Genomic DNA, 24,565 nt, shown 5'->3' with positions numbered 1-24,565 from the left:
CACTTTTGTAGATCAGCAGGTTGTTTCAGGATTAGGATTATGTCAAATTCAGATTTTACTCTGGCAAAAAAATTAATAAATAAAATTAAGAAGTTCTCTTGAACATGTTTTTATTTAACCTGTAGAATGTTCCGTCAGTGGGTTGTCTTTTATACCTACTGTTTAAGAGTAAAATTGCTCAGAAACTGTCAATGTAATTGTTTGTGTGTAGGGCATTGGGGAACATGTGTCATTTTCAATGGTGATCCAAGCTGTACAAAAGGAAGACACTCATATTGTGGTAACCAACTTGCTGTCTTTAGTTGATTTAAAGCCCACACTGTTGCTCCTGGGCCACTGTATATTTGCGATACCAAATCTTTAAAAGGGTTAAGTTACAATTAAATAGTTGATTGTTTATAGAAGCCACAACCTAACCTTAAAGATAATATTACAAATATTTAATTTAATTTATACAGATAATTGAGTTTTTACAAATAAATTAATATTACTAATCTATCAAGTAACACTTACAGTATTTGTCAGTAAATAAAACAAGTTGCACAGTTATATTGCCATATTAACAGGTATTGTTACTTTTCAGACTTTGTTTCTCTTTGAATTTACCAGCATAAAGAAAACAACTGACCCACAGTGGGAAAGGCATGTTCATAAACTTGCTATGTACTGCTTCAGTTGGCCTTTAGTTTACTGATACATCCATAATGCTTCTCAAATGAGCAGCCCAGACTTACCTTCTCACACAGAGAGAGATAAGCTTCTCTTTTCAAAGCAGGGCTCAGACCAAAACTTTTGTCTCAGGATTGCATGGTTTAGGACTGATTCAGCATATCATTCTGAGAAAAATAGACCTCTTGACACAATTACTGTACCGTCAAATGATTTTATTGATCGAGCTTGACATTCACCAACCATTCAGAGCAGCTTGGATTCCTGATTCCTACCTTACAGTAAATGTACTGCACCCTTGAATGTTCTGTTTGCTACTGCTGCATGGCATGCATTCATTATCTTTGCTAGAAGGATAAGGCTTTGTCCGCTGCAGACAACTTCATTTACAACTGCATAAAGAATTGCTTGTGAGAAACAGAAACTTACCAGCTGTTTTCTTTTCTTTGTGGAATGTTTTAGATGGTGTATTTTGTAAGGAAGATGTTAACACCATACTGTATTCTACTGCTAGGCCAAGTTGCTGTTTTAATACAGCTTAAAAATTACAAAAATAAACAAATATCGTCAAACTGGCAATAAGTACTGTGCCAGTTTATAACAAAGATAAAGAAAAAAGCAAAAGAACATCTTATTTAAGTTACTTTATCGCAAAGTTACCTTTTTAGTATTGGCATCTCTCTTAGTCCGTAGTTCATAACCTTTAAAATCCCACCCAACTGTGGGCAAAAAACATTATATGAATGAATATAAATGACTATGCTGATTTGTTCAACCACAAAGACAAGGATATTATTGTACATAAACCTGTATTTTGAATTAACAAGATATCACACTTGTCTTAATTACACCGGTGCTCATTAAATGTATTGTAATCCTTTATGTTCAATATATTATTATTCCTGTTTCTATATATTACTTTTTTATGTTTTATTTAACAGCTGGGTAATAATTAATAATAATACCAGACTTGGAACCACTAGATATATTACAGTAAGTGTTGTGATAATTTCCTGTGATAATTAGTATTGGAATGGTATCTCAAGATTGTGCTGTATTTCATTTTGTGGATGCATTTTAGTTTTTTTTTTGTTTGTTTTTTTACTCGGTGGAAAAGCAGTTATGTTTTCCCTTTGTTCTTCATGTGGAGTGTAGGGATATTATTTCCAGCTTCTGGTAATGAGGTCTCAGACTGGTTACCAAGGGCTGCAGACTGTTTTGTTTTTACCATCAGCTGGTCGTTTTTTTTTTTTTTTTTAACTGCTTAACCTCCAACACATTTTTATAGTGTTAAAAAAGCATCCTCAATCTTCCACAAGAACAGATTAATGAAGGTTAGCGTATATACAGCGGTTTCAAAGGCATTAGTAAGCAATATCGGGAACCATTCCTGGTGCAGAAGAAGCAGTGTAGGTTTTGGAAATGTACAAATCTGGAGCTCAATTTCCTGGTTTATCTGGGCAGTTGGTGTTTGATTTTTGTCACAATTTCATTACCTTTTCACAGACACTACATTTTCTATGGGACACGCATGAGGTATTCCTAATAATGTATAACCTATTGCGCAAACCCAAATAATTGTATATTTTTATTGGCAATGTTTAAAGTATGAAGCATTGAGGTCATTTGCAATTTAAAAGTAAATGAAAATGCCATACTAATTTTTATTATATATATATATTTTTTTTTTTTTTTGCTGTACACTTACGACCCCGGATATGGCTTCAGTGGCTTGCTTGTTAATTACATTCTGCACCTCAGTCAATTAGATCTGTCCGGTATTCAGGAACAAGAAAGCATTAATTTCCTAAATTCTTTCACTCCTCTGACAAAACTCCTTGAAAGAAACTCTGAATAAGTTCCGAACCAATGTTAGAGTATAAATAAGCAACATGTGAAAGCCGTCTGGCAATATCTACTGTCCAATAACCCACTAATACAATAACACAGGATGAAAGTTGTGAGCAAGATTGCATTGCAGATTTTTTTGTGTGTGGGTGGCCACATTATTAGGAAAAATCCCTTTGTCCTGACCCTGTATGACTTGTTTATGTAACTGTGGCAGGGCGGAAGCCTTGCCGGTGTAAATAAATGTAAGGATGGCAGGGGTGGGGTTAAATCTGTCACCGCCAACAACCACAGGTGTGGCCATTCCCCAATTATGTAATTGAGTGCTCATTGGGAAGTGGCCACCTATATATATGGGAGACTAAATCCTTTGTGTGGTGAGGTGAGTATAACCTGTGGTTTTGACGTGTTGAGTAGTGAAGGTGACTTGCCCAGCCTACGTTTGTGTATTTTGTTTAAACCTTTTATATTTGGCCCTCATGCCCAGTTTGTTTGTTTTGTTTTAAGCATGCATGCATAAACTGTAGCTTCCCTGTGTCTGAGTCTCTTTCCTGCCAGTACTTTGGGGCCACAGTGCTTTCCTGTTACAGTAACAAACTGATTTAACAGCTGAAAACACATAACAAATGCATCTTAATTTTAAAACCCTGTATGGGTTGAAAGAATAAGAACATCAAGCACTATCTTCTTCAGGCCTAGTGGTCTTTCAGCATGTATTTGTATTGTATTGTATGCTGTACAGCATGTGGTGTTAGTAGAAGCTATGAAACTGAATGTGGTTATATATAAACATAGTTCAGTAAAACAATTCCTTCAAGCTTTAGATTTTTAATGTCTTCCTCTTCATAGCATGCTGTCCGTGTGCTGCTGATCATACAAGACAATGGTCTCACACAGGGGCACTATTTATTTCAGTCATCGCTATTCTGACAGCATGTGTTGCATGTGTTGCCTCTGTCAAGCTAATCTGCTACTTCTGACCCTCTTGCTAGCAGTCTTTCTCACAATCCTGAAGACCCCCTGACCTGAACTGTTTTCTGCAGTGCTGTGCTCATGCCTGGACAGTCACTTTTCTAGGGGTCCGAGTGGGCCAGTGGTTTGTGGTACTTGCTTTGCATCCACACTCGGAGCATCTGGAGGCGCCGGTCCTCCAAAGTTTTGGATTTCATTCAAACCAGCATTCGAAAACAAATTGTGAACTTCATCTGTTCAAACAAAAAGAAAGCATGTTTACCCTTTCAAACATATCCACAGTACCATGTCTGGTACTGACGTCAAGTTAAATGTGTTTACCCAAAATGCAATCAAAAAATATGTCTAGACTGTGTCTGCTGAATACTGAAACAAGGCACAATTGTTTATATTTTTAGTATTATAATAAGTGTTTTTTTTATTTTATTTTATTTTTTTATTTTTAGCAAAGCAGTCAGACTTTAAATCTGGTTTAAACATAGACCCAAAGATATAGACATATAGATATAGACATATAGACATAGACCCAAATTTTTTTTACAAAAATTAAATAATAATAAAAATGACCTTTTGTAAAAAAGTAGACACAGGTGCCATCTCCATGGACATAGACATTTTCAGACAAGCAGCGGCCTAGAAAAAGAAACAAAAAACAGCTGCAGGAATTGCATTGTGGTGTCAAAATACTACGATGTAACATACAGTATAGACAGATGCCATCATGTTTCCATTACAAATGGGCTGATTAACTTCTCAAGGGAGTAATCAAGGCTTTCTGACTTAAATATAGGGCTAATCTGTCTGATGGAAAATCTGAAAAGGGAACCACCTTTGCTAAATGACGCAGGGATTTAATACCTATTTTTCAAGAACTGCGTCATTCTAAATAGACTGATACACCAGGGAACTCATGTATTACATGTTATTAAATATTATTTGATGAACACCTATACTGATACTAATATTATAAAAATGAAGTTCACCATTTCAGTTGAATCATGTATCTGATGTCTTTCTAATAGTAACTAAACTATTGGTGATGTGTTTTTGTTTTTGGGTCCTTTTTCTACAGCATGGTTGTGTGCTCATCTATCCATTTCATTTTACGTTTAATTTTCACCTCGTGGCTTTAGCCTTTGTAGGGTAAGTGTGCTTAATTAGGAAACTCCCACCTTATGATACTGTGGTAAAAGGCCTCCAGAACAAGCTTTGTTAGAACCTGTAAAAGTGCTGGACAGACGAACCAGAACAGTGACGAACCAGAACAGTAGCTCTTAGCTGGCCCAATGTCAGTAACATGACTCTTGGTGGAAGTGCCTATCAACGCTAAAAAGGCTAAACAGTGTCTCCAGGAAGTAAAAAAAAGGCTCTTGAAAAACCACGAACCCTTGAGAAATGAATGCATTGAAGGATCAGAATGCTTCATTAGGTTTTCAAAATGATAAAAAAGTAAGTCAAGAAGTATCTCTTTTAAACCAAAGTTGTGACAGATCATATCTGCCATAATCTCTGAACAACAAGGTCATTGGGTCAATCTGTTTACAACTCCCTGCATTCTGTAGAAAAAGAACAAGGCACATATTAGTGATGAACAAGGTGGATATGTTTTAGTTTAATCAAACAGTAAAACGTAATTAGAGCCTGTTAACATGGTCCTTGGCTGACCACCACCCAACACAACTGACCCTACAACCAAATCCATCCAAATGATTTTCAAGCTATTTTAAAAATGAACGAGCCATGCAATTGTGTCACACCCTGTACCGGGGTACATACTGTACCCATTATTTATTTTTAGAATGGATGCAATACAACCCTATTACTTATATAATGCAGAACATGATTGTTAATAAAATCAAATATGCTCACTTAATCAAATTCCAAATAGACACATCCCTATAATTGGAATGCAGTAATCCAAGGAATCTGTTTGGTGTTCGATAAAAAAAAGCTTCCAATCATACATTGCAGGCAGACAGTAAATATAAACTTCTCTGCCAATTCATTTATAGATTTGAAGAAGAACAAATTAAAAATCTAAATATGAATGCAGACTATACGAACTCCTATCGAACCATGAAGCGAGACTTGGCTGCTGGCCTATCCATATTCAGAATTCTGATAGCTAATAGCAGCTTCTCGATGCAGTGAAATGTCACAGCTTGTTACAAAGTGCAGTGAACCCAGCTCCTCAACCATTAGGGTTTATATTAGAATATATCTAGATGACGCAATCTGTCATCTTCAAAAATGCTGTGCCTTCCAAATGCTGTGCCGTTTGAAAATAGAAAAAACTGTGTACCAAATACTGTAATGCTGTTAGAAAAACTGAAAAGAGAACTGTAGGTTCAACTACATTTTTAGATGCTCGTTTTAACTGTGGCCTGCTACATGAGAAATGCTGATTTAAGCAGCTCTTTACAAGCAAAATGACTGCACCAGTTTATCAGATCTACCTGAAGCGGTGCTGTATCTAAAATAAACTTTAAAATGAGATTATCTTGGGGTATTGTGATGAATTCATATTGCTAGGAGATGACAGCTGATAAATGAGCCTGAACTAATTTTGTCCTCTATCCTTCCCGTACCTCTCAGGGTGAATGAAGGAGAGTACAAAGACAAGAAGAATGATATCCAGGCTCTCATCTGGAAAAGGGAAGGCGGCTGCTTCCTCGCAAAAGGCATGACACCAAACTCAACTGTAGTTCTGGTGGGTCTGTTTTGATAGGAAAGTTGATTTAACAAAGAGTGGATACAGGAAAGATGCACTGGAGTCACTTTGAAAATGAAAACCTGAAACAAAACAGAACATGTAAAAAGAAAATTGCACACTATTTGAGTAAAATGCCTTTTTTTAACTATCACATATAGTACAATGTCAATTTGACTTGGTATGTACTGTATATACAGTATTTATATTGTATATTTGTATTTCAATTTTGACAAACACTGTTCACATTTTGACAGAGATACGTGATATAAAAACACTAGTTGTTGCTTTAAAAGAAACCGTAAATTCAAACTACTGTATATAAATAGAGCATATATGTCTTTATTATCATTGTGTTATTAAGGCAACTGTTAGAGCTTCTCTTATAACCTTGTGTAGATGTTTTCATCTAAGTCTTGTCAAGTGCATACATCTTCCAAACCAGAAAACTAATGAACAATATTTTATGTTGCAGAATGTGGGGTTCCTTTCTGTCCTTGGCCTCTATTTTTGACCACTGTTCACCAAACCCACTGTATTGAAACCCTGAAGGTAAAACACTGATGCACTTAACCACAGTGCCCATGCATGTTACAGAGATTACTGCTGGGCATTTCAGTGGCTTGGTCTGTGTTTACCAAGTTACCCTTTTAAAACACCCTCCACTTCATTTAATTTGAAGCAAATCTTACCAGTCTGAATGACTTCTATAGTTCAGCATCTCAGTAGATTGCTGTATTGTATTTATGTGGTAAACACTGTATATTAAAATGTTGCCGGCTTCTGTCACTTGATAAAAAGGGGTGAGAATTACAAGAGCAGTGATTTCTGCTGTTCAGTGCAATAGACTGCATCGTGCATCATTTGAGCAGCCATTGTGACTGCCTGACAGGTCACCTACATTATGTGAGGTCTGTGTTCTTGAATTAGCACCTACCTTTACCAGCTCCACTGCCTGAGGTGAGGTGAGGTGAGGTATATATGGTTACCACGCCTCAATATGCATGAAGGGTGTCTCTAGTTATAATATATGTCATCTCGTGCAGTTAGGGCAAGACAATTGCAAAGCAAAGCCGAATTCCTTATACAATGCAAAATCCAATCTCTTATATAAGGCATTAAGTCGTGCATAGGTTGTCTCCTTTTATATAAGGAATGTCATCCTGCAAGATGACCGCGCAGCAAAGTTATGCACAGGATGATGTCTGTATACAGGAGGTGTCCTGGAAATGTATCAGTAACTATTTTCAGCATGTCTAGTGTGCGCTGTCTGATAGAAAGATGTGGAACAACTAGTCACACACCACAGTATCATAGCATTTTTATTAATTTCACTACTGCACCACTGCCCCCAAACACACATCTCATATAAACACTACATTTGTAAACTGGGTAGCTCTTGCCAATGCTGTATCATGACCTTTTATCTAATGAAACAGATGTATTTCACTCCCAGCTCTCTTTTCATTATTCAGTGTTTTTATATATGTATACATAACAGATGAATATGACATTCCTAACATTCACTGCAAAAGCCAATGTTTGCTAAAGCACTGCCTTGTGAGTCCTGCCCTGGTTCTAACCCCTGCTCTGACGGTGTGGCTGTAGGCTTATAATGCTGGCATATATCCAATGCTCTTCCACAGCCCCACCCCCGCCTCACAGTACTCACAATAGAATTATGTCGATGCAGAATAAAAGCCCAGCTTGGGAACTAACCTGCAATCTCCCAATAGGAAACCTAGAGCAATATGCCATTGGGGCTTGATTCACTAAGAATAGATTCAGGATTGCAACAGATAATTCAAAAGAAAAAAAAAAACTGCCAATGTTACATAACCAAAAACACATAACTGTGGTACATGTAGGAACTCTTCAATTGAACACTGGGCATATTTTGAAAAAAGGTTCAGAGGAAAGTATTTTGAAAAAAGTTTGGTCAGCACTTTAAAAATAAGGCAAAAAAGCATATTATTCCTATTACATTATACTTCCTTTTATAAACAGAGGTCGATTGCCCAAGTATGCACAGTAACTCAAGGCAGCGACTTCCCATATTGAAACACAGCAGGCTGCCAAGGTATCTGCTTTTGTCATGCGTCTTGTGTTTTGTCAAACCGAACACTGTTAAACAGTCCAAACCATGCTGGTGTACTTACAACAAAGTGGTACTTCATCTGAGGTTTAATTCATGAATTTATGCACAAAATTCAAGGTTAAATGCATCTTAAGCATTCAAATAATTGCAAATGCTTTTTGTCTTTGCTGTGCCAAGATATCAGGACAAAATGTTCTATGCAGAGGAGGCGGTCGCTAGTCGTGGGATCAGTGGCTGTCATCAATGTCTGGGAGCAGGTTTGTGCAACATATCCAAGACTTGTAATATATATAGAGAGCCATTCAAAAATTCATGACAAGCCACCACATATCAACACATATATTGTAAATGCTTTTTTTGGGAACTTGGGAAGAAATTTCTTGCAAACAGAACAACATAAGGCATGGTTATCCCTTTCTAAAGGAGAGTAGATAATTGAACTTCAACAGAAAGTGCTCTTTTAAATCCAAACAGATGCAGACAGTTTAAGGAGCAAGTTGGTTGGGTTACAGAAAGTTTAGATAAAAAACAATAATTGCACAGCAGCTATCGGGGGACCTATAATGTTTGCAACTATTTGCAACTCTCTGAAAGAGTAAGTAGCGGGGTTTTGAAAAATATAGTGTTACACGTCCCCATGTGTTGCTACAACTGTTTAAATAAATGTGGCGTAAATGACACCACCACTTCTATGTTACCAATCAAGATAAAACGTGATTTTATCAGACAAGTCTCTATGATCAGTGGAATGTGATATTAGATATTAGGTATTAGATTTTTATTGAGTAATCTCTGCTCATTCCTATTTAATATCTTGGGACTGTGTCGCTGCAGGGAGGGCTCCTCCCTTCCTTTCTCTACAATATTTAAGTGCTGGGGCTGGAACAAAAAATGGAAACACACTGAACATACCTAAAGCACTGTTATAACTTATTGTGTAAACAGTCTGTCCTTCAAATATCCCTCCAGAACAATTTGAATAAATTACAGACCAGATGTGTAAAATATGTGGCACTACACCCTCTGCAGCTCTACCTGAGCCTTCACTCAGTGTGAATTTTCTTAAACAATGTTACTTTACTTGAGACTAAAAACAGAGAAGCATGTTCCTTATTAAACAATATAAAGCTAATAACCTTGAAGTAGGGGCATTGGAGTCCTGCCAGACAGCTAGTTCAGTTTCAAGAAGGCTTACAATGTAGCATGCATTAATATCACAGGAGGTTAATATCATTAGCTGATGCTTTACTGCTAATATCTTATTATATTCCTAGAAGAAGACATTAAATAAACATGAAAAAAGCAAAAGCAAAGACTGTGGTGTCATCATGGATGCTTATACTTAAGCGGCTGGTTTCACAGACAGTGAGTAGCAATAATCTTGGACTACCTAATATTACTTTAGATAAGGTAGCCTAAGACGAGTATAACAGGCGCATTGAATGTACTTTTAATTATAAAACAGTCAATGGTAAAATATGCAGTACTACAAAAATAAACATATACAATTCTTTGACAAACGTTTTCCCAAGACATTGAAGGTAAACAAATTTACAATAACGACATAAATATGGTTCTGATTATTCAGTCTTTACTAAGACATGCATTGGATCAAGTAAAAAAAATGTTAAAATTCAAATGAAACGTATTTTAATATGTGTTGTTAGTTTAACATGTACCATCATTAAAACCCTGAGTACAACACCAACACAGCAGAGGAAAGTTCTCAGTAATTATACATAATTATCTTGCACAAAATGGGGTCAAATATTCCTCACCTCGGTTTAAAAATGCTCTCAAAGCATTTACTCCAGACTTTAATGAACTCCTAATTTCTGAAAGAAGAACACTACATGTTAATGTTTCAAAACAATGAAACAAACAATCTAAGCATCACCAGAGACTTGGAATTACATTACTTCGTTGTTTGGTTTAAGTTTTCTAAAAGGAATAGGAGTTAATACACTGCAACTATATGGTGTAGGTTGCAATTTACAAAAGCCCTATCAGAGATATCCTGGTTGATATAATTAGACTAAAATGTATAACAAACTAAGCAGCTGAATACCAGACATTAGATATACTTGTTTATTTAACATTATATTCTGCCATAGGTAACTGATGACTTTGATGACTACTCTTTTTATACTATGCTATATGATAAACACCTCTGGCCACACAGCCTATTTGTTTTGGTCATTGACAACAATGAGCTAACTCCATTCTTTCGTAAACGCCATTCAATCACCACAACATAGCTTTAAAATAAACTGCAGTATCTTTTTTCATCAGTTGCTGTGATACTCAGCTTGTTTTTGTTTATAATATCATTGGACATGCTTTTAAAGTTGCATGCCGTTGTTTACCCAGGCCCCTACTCCACTAGCAGTCTACAGAGAAAAGACTGATGACATTTTAGTTTATCGAATCCAGCTGAGACAATAGCATCACTTTGCAACATGCGTCACCAGGTCTTCTGGGTCGCAAAGCATCTACTACCAATTGAGAGAAAAACTAGAAAATGATGTCTTTTCAATTACACAACTTTAATAAACTTTCCATTGTTTAAAAAAGGTAATGTTCTGAGTTTGTTTTCAATTTGAATGTTTAATGTATTTACCGCCTCATCTGTGAATGCTGTCTGCTTGTGTTGCTGCAGTGACTTAAGCACTCATGTCATTGCCTGTCAGTGGATGCATGTGACCGATGCTCCCTAACGCACTGCTATAGTTCTTGCATAAATTGATTCCATGGTGGTAAAAAATATGGTGGCAGAGATCCCAGCTCAGCAGCTTGCAGCATTGTGACTGAATGCTTTGGCAGGTGCTGAAGAGCCTAGACACTTCTAGAGCTCCAATGACTAGTAGCTTTAGAAGTGTCAAAATAAATGACTGAAATGAACAGTTAATTTCTTCAAGCTCTAGTACAATATTGCCGTCTTTGTGGGGTGATGCTGACAGACAGAAAGAAAGAAATGTACAGCGTACACACAAAGAGACAGATGCATTAAACAGACCAACCAATTATAAAAGATACAGTATGTTGCTAGGTAACACCATTACAAAGTAACACATACAAGGGTGATGTTAAACTAGCTGAATGCAAGCTCTAAAAGCTGTTCTCGATTCATACTTAATTCAAGGCATTCACAATAGGAAACACACTGTTTCCAGCGCCGCATCCAACCTGGGAATAAAAACGAAATGAAATGTGTCTTTCAAAAATGACTGTAATCTAGGAGATGCTAGATTTGAATTACAGCTTGTCCTTTACATCAACAAAATGCAGGACTAAATGTGGGACCAAACTGCTTTGAAAGTACATATTCTTCAAAGACACCAGCACTCAAGTATATTGGTTTTCTTTGCTGGACCTCTACTTAAAATTAAAGCCCACTCTTTGACTTTGGGAGACATCACATGATCTCCTGACCTCCATCAACCCTAAACATCTGTCAAACTGTGGGGAAGCAACAATGGGAAACAATGGAACTGGAACAATATTAATAAGATCATTTGAAATGTGAATTATTTCTAAAGTTTGATTGAATAGCACAAGGCAGTAAACCCATTAACCCTTTATCAAATTTGTCAAAATATCTATCGACTGTGGCTTCGATCCCAGACGTAATATTCTCAAGACATTTTTCTTGCTGTTAATGTAGAATGCTTCCTAAGCCTCCACCCCCCATAAATCTTTCATCAAAATGCTTTACTCTACCTCGAAGATCCTGAATGTTGCTTCACTACCTGGGAATGTATTCATCTTTTTCCACGTCTCACAGTTTCTTCCAGAGCCTCCGGAGGAACTAACAGTTCCATCAATCACTCCTCCTCTGTGCTCAGTGTGAGGACTGCTGTGTGCAGAAAACCCCTCTGATTGCTCTGGCTGTGGGTCCTTGCTGTTGCAGAGATCAGACTTACTGGCAGGAACAGCTACATTACACTGCCCTTCCTACACACCAAACCCCTCTCGTCTGTGAGACAGAAGCTCTGGAACTTGGCATGTGCGAGAAATATCGGCATTATCTTAAATAATGTATTTTTCTTGCTCACTTTGTATCATTTCGTGTTTCAGTCATCACACCCTGGTGACTTTTTAAGAGACCCAGATTGAGTAAAAATCTTTTTGTTTTTTGCATATACTGTCAAAGTGGTCTGAATGCTTTTAGAGCAATAACCGTACAATGCATTTGTCATACTTCTTTAGGATACCAGTAGTCAGAAATGTTTGGACGAAGCACTATCTCCTAGTTTTACGTGTGTGAGGTATTCTCATTAAGAAATTGGTTTTACTCCCCTGCCCATTTACTTTGTGTATAGTATTAGAAAGTAAAAAGCATGTTGGTTCCTTCCATGTCATTAGGGTTACATTTGTTGCAACCCCATAAAAAATAAAAAAACACAACAAAACAAAAAGAAAGAAGTTGGAAATATGACTTCTGTTTGACTGTAAAATGAAGTCACACTGTAGCTATCATATGTCGCGTGTGACTAGTAAATTCATAGTAAAAGCATGGCTCAAACCACCGTGCAAATGGAAACTATTCCCACTTCTGAAACCTGACTACCCTTATTATTATTATTTATTTATTAGCAGATGCCCTTATCCAGGATGAATTACAATTGTTACAAGATATCACATTATACAGATATCACATTATTATTATTATTATTATTATTATTATTATTTTTTACTCCACACTGCAACCCCTTATCTTGAGGTTGAACATTGTTTCTGTTCTTACACTGTTCCTCCAGAGCCAGAACAACTGAACTTCCAAAGCGTTCCAAGTTAGAGAAGATTGAAGATGCACGCTGGTAAGATTTTTTGTTTTTTCAAAATTCGTTTACTATTGAAAATAATGTAAGAATCAAGTAAGCTGACAACTGGTGTAAAAAACACACTAATATTAAGCCTATACTAAATGTCTGTTATTGTTGAGCACAGTGCTTCATTTTTATACAGTTATGTTAACAAATTGTGGTTTTCTTTATAAACCACAGAGTTAATTAGTTTATTAATGAGATTGTAACTTAACCTGTGCAGTGTGTGTTTGTCTTGTCATAATAATAGTCACAATAGTACAGAAAAGGTTAATAAATAACCAAATCAGTGAAAGTGGTGCTTTATAAAAACAAAGCATCTTTTAAACTGGTAAGGACAGAAAGGAAATATCACCCCTGGTACCTGGTAGGGTATTATTGCTTTAATGTTCTTTCAGATCACTTTATATTGCAGTAATGGTATAATGAACGCTAGGTGGCAGCACTGCAGCAGAAACACACATCCCCAGCCAAAGTTAACGTCTATGTACAGTAGATTGAATAGAGTTGCTGCATAGTAATTGTGAGCCAAACAGTGAGAAGTTTTAGACACAATACTGTTTTGTAATAAGCGATTTTAAGTGGTAATAACAGGCAGATTAGGGAAACATAAGATATGCTTGCATTTCCTTTGGTTTTTAACAGATACTTAGAAAGGAAAGTGCCTCAGGAAACTATGGTGATAAAGTCAGTTCAGAAGAAACAGGAACCAATGACTAGACATGTAAGGATAATCAATATATATTGTTAATTGTGAAGTGTGTTCACATGTAATAATCTAATTTAACAAATGAGTTAGTCATTAAGAAATTAAAACGTTGATTCTTCATTATTTGACCCTTTTTTCCTGGTTTGTATGATTGTTCATAATGCCCCTACATGTAATTGTGAGGGTAGTCTCGTGTTGTGTCTTAACATTGTGCTGTTGAGTAAATGTATCCAATATGTGCATCACCATACCATACCATTGATGTTTCAGGCAGGGGTTTTGCAAGCTGTGCTACTGTGTTTGGCTGTGTCCTGCCTCTCACTGTACTGGGGATGCTGGAGATCAAAAAAAGACTAAGACCCAGCCCATATAAAAGCACAGCAAAGTGGAATAAAGCATAGTGAAAGCATGGTAAAGCATACTGTAGGCAAGCATTGTAAATAATAGTGAGGTATGGTAACGGTAAGCTATGGTAAATGCAGAACATTTGAGCATGGGGGAAGTGCAAAAATACTGTGCAAAAGCATGAGATAATGAAGTTTACAAGTATAGTTGGGAGAAAGAAGCAAAATAATCAGTTCTGTTAAGAATGAAAAACTGCATTAGCATTATAGAGGAATGTTTGATAATATCACTATGGTCTTGAAATATAAATAGGACTAACAATACTGCCATTCTAATGTACATCAAAATATCACATCCCTACAACAAGGCTATGTGTACAATATGTTAAATAAGCTAGTGATACTGTTCAAATGATTGAACAATATCCCTCTCAGTGGACTGACATTAATTGTGGATTTTTCTCGTTAGGTTTTTGGGAAAAGTGTTGTGGATGCCATGATATCTCACGGGTTGCTCATTGTGACTCACAGCATGGGGCTGGTCAGGCTCTACAGCTTGGAACACATTACTGAGCAGGTAGAGGAATCTGATCCATTGAGGCTCCTTTGAAACTAAACCCAAAACTAACATATTCTTCAGGAAGATACATTAAAATACAATCTATCACAGCTTTTGTTTGCCACTTTCAGTTCATGCTAAAGAAAGTCTGAATGGAACAGAACCACTGATTTAGTTGGCGAGGCTCCATTTGGCATACCCTTAAACATACAAATAAAAGGTAACATACTTTAAAAATGTATTTTTAAAGTATGTGAAGATGGGAGTAAACCTATTCAATCATCAATTCTGATCAGAATAAAGTTGTGCTGTTACAAAGCAGCAGCTGTGCTGTTACACAGCAGAGCTACAATATAAAGTGGTAGTATTTAATACTAATACATTTCCATTGGTTTTGTGGGTTACAATATGTATTAAAGCAATAACATAGGTTGATAATCCTGATTGTTCTTGTTTTGAACAGATTGCCTACCTTTACTGGTTGAAGTATCGTGTCTGGAAAATGCCTTTCAGATTGGTGGTTCCCCTGTGATTACATCATCACTCCTAACCAGAAAAGACAGAAAGGCTCTTATCATGTTTTTTCACTGAAGGATAACAAATTGGTAATTAGCATTTGTTAACCCAAAGCCTCTTTAAAATGTGCATCCTCTTCTATTTAGAAACATTTCTTAAAGAAGTCAGTTTCAGTCAAAAACATAACTACAAAATTCCAAAAAAAAAATTGCTGGTTTAAGTTGGGATGTTAAAACTTTAAACTCTTATATCTCAGAACTATATTTTTTACTAGTTTTAGCTCTAAGACAGCGAATTTAAGATTTACATGAACCCTAATTGCTAATTTATTCATATTATTTCAATTGTGTAGGCAAAAAATGGAGTCCAATTTATGGAGTGCTGTTCACTGGAATCTGATTGGATATATTTTCATTCTGATGATTCTGACATGATTGTGCATGTTGGACCAAATCAAATCAAGTGAGTAAGAAATGTAAAATGAATGAATTAGCAAAGACTGACATTCCTATTCCCAGAAACCTATCAACTAAATGTTAGTCTGGAATACTAAATTGGTGACATATAGTTTATATAACCAGAAGGATACTGGCACCGGTGGTTGTTCTAAGAATTTAAAAGGGAAGCACCTACTGGGCTTAATTTTTGTCTCACAAATCATTTTTTGTCATATTAAATATATATATATATATATATATATATATATATATATATATATATATATATATATATATATATATATATATATATATATATATATATATATATATATTCTTCTGTGTTTATCACAGACGTGTTTTCTAATTAGACCTTTAGACCTTTAGGATTGTGGAGTATGAAGATAAGCTGGACCTCTTACCAGACTGGTGCAGTAATAAAGGACATTGCTCTGGCGGAGTTCTGGCATGTGGTAAGTTTGTACTGCCCTACCATGCTGTAGTATATTAAAGTAGTTTTTAAATTTAGAGACTCAACTAAAAAAAAAACAATAAGTAATAAGAAAATGAATGATCACTTTTAATACATTTGACTTATGTCAGTCAAGTCATTACAACAAACTGTAGACAATTAAAAGAGGTTCACAAAACAATATCCTTTATTCCTTAGTCATGCAATTTCTTACAGAAAGCATAAACATGATACAAGTAGGATGCCGAAGATAGTGCATTCCTAGGTTTGTTAGAAATGCCATCAACAGCTTCTTAATTTCTTTTTTTAGACCTATAGTCATGACTTGTTCTTTGAAAGAGACACGATTGTGCACATTGAACTGGAGCTAAACAGCAACTTCAACTGTTACATTTACAAAATGACCCGAGACACCACCGATGAAAAAGACCTTGACTTGTATGAACGGTGAACTATGTGTGGTGACAATAATGCAATCTACAGTATTCTAACTTTAAGTATGAACCTACCTATAGAGTTATATATTGATTACTTTATTGAATTGTTCTTCCAATAGTATTCCATTTAATTCATAAGAATTGTTTTCATATTTTTAAGAATAATTAAATAGGACCAATTTTAACACCACATCTACCCCATAGCAAGCTGACAGTCTTCTTATTGTTGCGCTTGCTGCAGGTCATTTCTGCCATCCCTGCAAAGTATTTATTATGCGAACTTGGACACCACACTCAGCATTCATGGATTTGCAGTAATAAGGCTGACCACACCGCATAATCCAGTGTAATGTTCAAATAACATGGGCATGATTTTGACATTCACTCTGTAGAAGGTCAACATACAATCTGTCAACAAACCTGTGCTGTCCTTATCGGTTACTAACCTAGATAAAAAAAATTATTATTAAAAATCTCTTACCTTAAATAAAATGTCAAAGAAACTAAAACAACAGTAAAATCTATTTGGATTTGGAAACTCCACATCTGGCCAACTCCATGAAAATGAGAATGTAACAGAGGAGGAGGAAGAGGAGCTAACTGAGTGTTAGTATTATAGCCAGCTTGTCTGTGACTAACTGAGAAATACAGAAATGTGTTCACTTCCCTGGAATTTTTATGTAGTTATCTTGCCTGGCATTTGATGAATATAGTTCAGTTTCCTGGCTTTTTATGTATAGTCCCCTGGCATTTTATGTATAAAGTTCACTCACTGGCCTTTTATGCACACAGAAAATAGTTACCTGGTATTTAATGGAAATAGTTCCCTGGCATTTACTGTATGTAGTTCCCTGGCATTTTTAGTAGTTAGTTCTCTGGCACATCAATTGTATATATTCCCCCTCCCACAATTTAAAGATAATAACAAAATAATAAAAAAACATCCATTACATGAAAACAAAGGATGCAAAAGCAATGTGTGTGCAAAATACATGTCTCATATCGTCCCTGTTTGAAAATATTGGCCAAGTTCACTTGGTCTACAGGTTTTGAAAGCTAGCGGCCAAATGGCCATCAGCATACAAAGTGATTTGTCCCACCCTGGTCACGATACTTTAATGGGAGATAGGGTAACATTTGTTGTAATAACATGTAATATGTATTACACGATATATGGAAATTACGTCAGATGAAATAAAAAATAGCTCTCTTCTTCTTATTTAACTACGTATTATAAACATATAGGATTTTTATCAAAGTGGCTAGAAAGTTGGTTCATGGTTTGAATCATACAGGTAAAGTGGTACCGCAAACATTCTATGTACTGTAGTTCTACCAACGCAATACGACCCAAATAAATGTGTTTCTGCAACGATTACTGGTTAGATTTGCAAATCAAAACAAACAAATAAACAAACAAACAAACAATAAATAAAAGCAATTGTCAGTAACCATAAAATAAGTCAATATTGAATCTCTATAAAGCACAACGGAGACAGACTGACATTTGAACTGTGTTTTTCCAGGCATTTAGGGCCTAACGGGAGTCCATTGATCTGTGAGTCCAGTCACAGACAATACTGTATTCAAAGCACTAGGGGCTCCTTCTGACCACATTCAAGTGTAACACACTTCTTAGGTTAATATAGTTTGCAATACATGGTGTTGATAAACTACAGCTAGCACATTAACTGACCTGTATCGCTGGGGTGACAGAACTGGGACATACAGATAAAAATTACCCAATGTTGTGGTTCCACAGATTGTGTTTGTTTGTTTGTGTGTTTGTTTTTTACAGCCTGGAAGACGTTCTTTTCTAATTTCAAGCAGCTTCTTTCTTCATCATAACCCTTCCTTACTGTGTGTGATTCCTCTCCCCAAATAGTTCTGTTATACTTTCTTCCTTATTTCTCTCTCTTTTTAATGAATGTATTAATCCATTAATGTATTCATTTATTTTGTTAGTTTACTTTTCTCCTTCACATGCTTGTGTTTTCCAAGTATAATTTACAGTACTTGAGTTAACTTGGTTTATCTATGTTTCGTAGCCTAACAGTTTGAAAAACTAAAAAAAAAAGCAATCCCCAATGTTAAATAATTTATAGTAGTAACTAGTAATGGATTATCATGTCGCGTTTTGTATGTATTGGTTTATTCTCGAAATATCTACTCCAATAAACGTCATGTTTATTTGTATTGTAGACTGCTGGAACTTTTTAAACGTGGAATTGTTATTTGTTATCAAATTAAAAACTAGAACTATAGAGTAACTTGTTTTAAACTTCAAATGATAATTAAATGGTTAACATAACTATTGTTGCTTTGTAACTACAGTACGATCTGCTTAGTCTTGCACTTCCTCGTAATAAAACTACTAGACTGTCGCATCTGAATATATGTTTTTGGTTTCATGTTTGTAACTACACGAAAGTTTTATAAATATCTATAACCTACTTTTATAGTGTTACTTGCATTAAAATATGCATGTATTCCTTTCACTCGCTTCATTAAGTTATAGTTACAAAATCAGTGACAAGCAACAACATTGTTACATGTGATGATATTTCGATTGAAAATGGTGATGGAGCACCAAAAGCTTGCATCACTTTTCCCATCCCCCTAGTAAAACCTCAGGAATTTCTCCACTCCACTCCTGCCAGTTTCTCCGTCACTTCTTCCGTTAAAAGTCTGCTGTTTTTCTAACCTGGATCTGTTAGCACCAGTAAGGATGGCAATGGAGAATTACAGGCACTTTTTGTTTTTCCTTATCACGTCCATATTAATTGGTTTCTTGTCGATTCTGTTCGTATTAATATGGGTTTTTCAGTGGAGAGAGGGACTTGCATGGGACGGAGGTCTTGCAGAATTCAACTGGCATCCAGTTCTTACTGTGACGGGGTTTATTTTCATTCAGGGGATCGGTATGACTAGTCTTTTGTTTACAGCTACATTTGTGGATTGAACTTTTAGTTTAATGCATGTGTGTGTTTTTCTTTTTTTAATGCATAAAGTAATGTATGCGTTACAAGGGCAGACGCTACAAATGCAGAAACTTTTTTTTTTTTTTTTTTTTTTTTTAATTGGCAGGCAGATTAATTAAACTTGCCTTGCAGAAATGTCTTCCTGTGGCTGGTTCGTCGCATTCTAAATTCAGTATGTTTCAACTGCGTAGTTTATGTTTTTCTCCACAGTTTCTACTTTATTTTTCTTGTGGACCGTGTGCTTTTAAACAAAAGACAAAATGGTGTTTTACATAACATAACAGATTTAAGAATTTGAATTCTGACCTTCAACTTTATACAAAAAACAAATCTGTAGAGAGCGGTATATGTGGGTTGGGTTTAATTACAACAACGCAACTCAGTGAGTGGTTCTTGTATGCAGCTTTAATAGCATCATTTTCGCCTCTAAAAACACCTCTATTTATTACACAACGCAATATAAAAAAATAATATACGGAAAATGCAGCATGTAACATTATTTTTACTTGTAACTTTCAGTTGTTGTTGTGTTGTTTTTTTGTTTTATTTTTTCCAAGGCACAATATTTTAACATGGAATTCTAATGCCCTCTATCTGTGTGTGTGTGTGTGTGTGTCTGTGTATATAATTTCCTAACCTCCTTACAGTTGGTTTGATTTCATAAACACCAATATTTCAGAACTTCTTGTTCTCCTTTTTGTATTGTTTTACATTTAAAATCATACTATTGGTTAAAAAAATAACATTGTTATTAATATTAACAATAATTTGAAACCAGCTGTTGTATAGCATTGTCTTTACTGCTTTGAAAAACACATTATAAAACGGTATCGTCTCCTCTTGAGGAAGGGGACTTGTCAGTCAGTTGCAGGTAAACAATTTACTGGGCAAAGCCATGGACCTAATGTTAGCTTTAGGCAGGTGGAAAACATCTGGTTTTCAGTATAAAGCAGACCTCTGTTAAGATGGCCAGATTTGTTTTGGTGTTTTTACTAATCTGTACTAGAGAGCTTTACCCTTTAACTAATGTTGTCTCTCCCATGCAGCCATCGTTGTTTACAGATTACCCTGGACCTGGAAGTGCAGTAAACTCATGATGAAGTTCATTCATGCTGGCTTACACACTGTGGCCTTTGTTCTGGCTGTCATTTCTCTGGTGGCAGTATTTGACTTCCATAACTACAAGAGCATTCCCAACATGTACAGTTTACACAGCTGGATTGGATTGATGGGTGTGGTGTTCTACACTCTCCAGGTTGGTACCCTGGAAAAACAAACTGGACCTACTTGATTGGAGTTTTTATTTAATTTTATTTCCATGTATCCTATTTGAAATTCCAAGTACACAGAGAAATCAAGGAGTAAAAGCCCCACTAAAATGATTGTGCCTGACTTTTTTTCAGATTCTGTCCTATGTCTAGAAACAATACTTTGAACACGACTAATGTTAAAGTTACACGCTTGTGAAGACACAGCATTTTAATTGTAAATGTACAATTGTTGCTATGCATGACCTCATTATTGAAGCTGTTGACACACATTGGATCTTCTGATGACACATCAAATAATAATACTATTGCATAGTGTATGTCGAATAAAATGATGGGCTATGGAAAAATTATAATTAAACCATAAGAGCGAAGCTTAGAATATACCAAAGTAGTTTTCAACTTATTTCATTTTTGCCATTTATTTTGCTTATGCAGTGGTATGTGTGTCCTCCTATGACAGGAAGTTAGATGTCAAGAGGACAGATTTAAAAGGTGTCAGAATACTGTACCCCCTAAAACTTTAAGGTGTACCTCCCTCAATAACTGTATTGCATGATACTGGATATCGAATTGACCGTTTTTGTATTGTTCCTGAACACCTCATTCACTGCGTGCCATTTTTATTACCTTTCATCTTTAGCCTGCTGTACATTATTTTTGTTTCACCAGCTTGTTCTAGGTTTATGCATATTCCTGTTTCCCATGACTCCTGCTTTCATCCGAGCTGCTTTCATGCCCATACATGTCTACAGTGGTCTTCTGATCTTTGGGACAGTTATTGCCACGGCCCTGATGGGAATCACAGAAAAGCTTTTTTTTGCACTGTAAGTATTTCCACAAACAAACTAAGAATCATATCCCCGGTTTAGGAGTGTTTTAGTTTGTGAGGTTGAGGAAGCACCACTGTTTAATGCCATTAAGACCCTTACATGCTTTGAATCCAATTCATTAAAGAGACTTTGCACTGGTAAAAATGCTGTGGGCTCTATATTTCCGGATTGAACTGCGACAGTATTTCGATTTTAGATCACAAATTAATATATTATAAACACATGGGTCAGTTTTCTCGAGCCAGTTCATACAACTCTCATTTTTTATTTAATTTTTATTCGCTAGAAAAAATCCTGCCTACAAAGACAGCCCTCCCGAGGCTGTGTTCATCAACACGCTGGGTCTGCTAATTGTGGTCTTTGGAGGCACCGTGCTCTGGATGGTGACCCGGCCATCTTGGAAGCGTCCCGGTGAGGAGGCCTCTACCTTCAAACAGGACGGGAGAGTATCCAGTGTCACTGAGAATGAACTAAACCTGAATTCCTTTGATAAAGCTACCATGGAGTCCAGCAGTGAGCCGTGGAAGAGAAAACTCAAGCTGGAAGAAACAGGGCTGAGGTCAACCATGTGAGATCAAGGACACTGCTCCCATAATAGATGTTGAGGGAATGGTGGGGCAGTGTGTTCTTAAAGGGAATTGGACTTGGGCTGTGTTCACACTGAGTTTTTTAGTGGGTTGGCTCCGAACGCAGTCTGGTTTGGTTTACTTGCAGTGTAGTGTGAACAAAAAAGTTAAGTTGGCAAACAAACCAAACTGAAGAGGTGGTCTCGGTTCATTGAACAAATGAACAACAGGAAACAAAACATACACATTGATCTTTGTAGCTAGATGAGGAAAAAGTGAACACTCCTCGTTTTTTTGTTTTTTTTTTGTGTAGTTGGTTGTTAGTGTTGCATGTCTTGTATCTGGTATTCTGCAAAAATAAAAAGTATAGTTTGGTCAAACAATTATATGGAGAGTGAAAGAAACAGGGACGCTTTTAGAAATTCAGTCAGACACCAAAATCCAGGCAGAACTTGACAAAGAGAAAGCTCTCCCTCCAGCTTCTGTACACATGCTGACAATAAATATAACCCCCCCCCCCCCCCAGTCACTGTCGTCTTAAAAATATACCGAGATGTATTGCAGGCAGTGGAAACATCCACTCTACTAATAGTTGAAAAAATGACAGTGTAAACACAAATTAACACGTACATTAACGCATCCAGGTAAGTGTGAACAGCAAGCAAATTGATTCATTGTTTTAAACCAAAGGAACTGAACTGAGACAGCTTGTAACTAACCCAATGTGAACACAACCTTATTTGAAGTAGCTGTGTAAAAATGAACCATGCCAGATTTCTTCATTAGCTTTTTATTTTATATATTTTATGTAAACATTTGCAACACTTATGCCCTTTTTTGAGTGGCTTTCTTTTCAAGGCATAAAAACTGACGCTCACAAATTTGAAAAGCAAGGATTCACTATTTATATCCCTCCTAAAGATTAAAATGTAACAATATATTTTAAGACAGTCACATTTCTGAATGGTTTTGGATTGATTTAACTCTTTCAACACTGCAGTCCTGTATACAGGAAACTGTGTCATTATTTCATGCTGCCAAAAACATACCAGCACAGTTCTTGATAGTTTTGTTGTGTGGTACTAAAAGCTGTTACAAGGATAACAGTTGTGTAATGCAATGCAATCCCTGGGTTAGTGCTCAAAGAGTAAATATCAAGTATGGCTGTACTAGAATGGTATTTCTTGCACGCCGACTCCCTCTGGTGGCTGAGACTTTAATATACATGGTTTATTATTCTGTGTACACAACCCCTTCAATTTTCTTATTGCCAAATTCAAGATGCCATTTAGAAAAAAAAGAATATGTTTGTACTTTACATTATCATTAAGAGAAACTGATTACTGGGACGCGATCAGGATTGAATACATATAAAATATGAACGTAGGCATCAGCAGGTGCTTATTTTGCCACAGCATTTAGCATAATTGCTTAACATAGTATTTTTAATAAACTAATATAAATATTTTTACATATTGTCTTACTTTTAATTAAAACATACACTTATGTAATTGATTCATTTAATACAAATCGGTGTTTAAGTGTCTACTTTTGTGAAATTAGAAGTAGAGTTATCAAGTATAATGAAATTAATTGTAGTTAAAAAAAAAGGTTACTTTTCTTGACAAGAAGGTGGTGATTAAGCATCTTTATATGAAATGTTTACAGCTTGTTTAAGTAAACAGATTGTATGTTTACTTGAAGTGATAGCTTTACTTTGAAATGGTAAAATGTAATTTAAAGAAACATTTGGATAATTTCGTGTTTTTCACTTGTTAGTATCTTGTAGTGAGGACTGTATTATGTATTGCTATATTATTCTAGTATAATGTACATTTTATCATTGTACTGGTACTAGATTTACATGTCCTGCAATATTAAATTCATAAACAATTTGACAGCATCATAATTTCCTTTTAGACATTTTTCCAGGTTCAATACAATATACTTAACTGCACTGGCTGTGAACAAAAGATAGCAAGATCTCTATTCATGATAGTTTAAAAACAAAAACATGGTTATATTCAATTATTATTTTAAAAATCACTGCATAGAAATACTTCTCTTCCTCCTCGGCTTGATTAAAATACTGCACAGCTTTAATCAGACCTTTACTAAACTGAGCTCTGTACTGTATAGTATCTTCACCTGTGGAATGGGGTAATCCCATCTTGGAACCATAAGCTTTGTGACTGTTGCTTCTACAAAAGAAAGTATCTAAGAATTACAGTAGTTATGCTTTATCGTGTTAACTTTACAGTATTACGAGAATGATCAAGTTAGTCCTGTCACATTTTGAGGTGTAGTGTCCTAAAAATAT

General features: G+C 35.8%; 1 protein-coding gene across 1 annotated transcript; it reads left to right on the top strand.

Annotated features, from left to right (window-relative positions):
* The first annotated feature begins 19,232 nt into the window (after positions 1 to 19,232).
* LOC117403343 (plasma membrane ascorbate-dependent reductase CYBRD1) lies at positions 19,233 to 24,140 on the top strand. Its single transcript, XM_034005422.3, has 4 exons — positions 19,233 to 19,518; positions 20,625 to 20,833; positions 21,519 to 21,673; positions 21,966 to 24,140. Exons 1-4 carry the CDS (start codon positions 19,326 to 19,328, stop codon positions 22,249 to 22,251), a joined length of 843 nt encoding a protein of 280 aa, XP_033861313.1. The 5' UTR covers positions 19,233 to 19,325; the 3' UTR covers positions 22,252 to 24,140.
* Positions 24,141 to 24,565: the final 425 nt, after the last annotated feature.

This window comes from Acipenser ruthenus, chromosome 10, assembly GCF_902713425.1.
Source record: "Acipenser ruthenus chromosome 10, fAciRut3.2 maternal haplotype, whole genome shotgun sequence".
NCBI classification, from domain to species: domain Eukaryota; kingdom Metazoa; phylum Chordata; class Actinopteri; order Acipenseriformes; family Acipenseridae; genus Acipenser; species Acipenser ruthenus.
The sequence above is the reverse complement of the archived record's forward strand: the minus strand, read 5'-3'. Positions and strand labels throughout refer to the sequence as shown.

Excerpts from the sequence above, each read along its gene's own strand:
- LOC117403343 (XM_034005422.3), top strand. The coding sequence starts at position 19,326 with ATGGCAATGGAGAATTACAGGCACTTTTTGTTTTTCCTTATCACGTCC. Across the intron at positions 20,834-21,518 it reads TGGTGTTCTACACTCTCCAG|CTTGTTCTAGGTTTATGCAT; the intron begins GTTGGTACCCTG and ends TTGTTTCACCAG. Across the intron at positions 21,674-21,965 it reads GAAAAGCTTTTTTTTGCACT|AAAAAATCCTGCCTACAAAG; the intron begins GTAAGTATTTCC and ends TTTATTCGCTAG.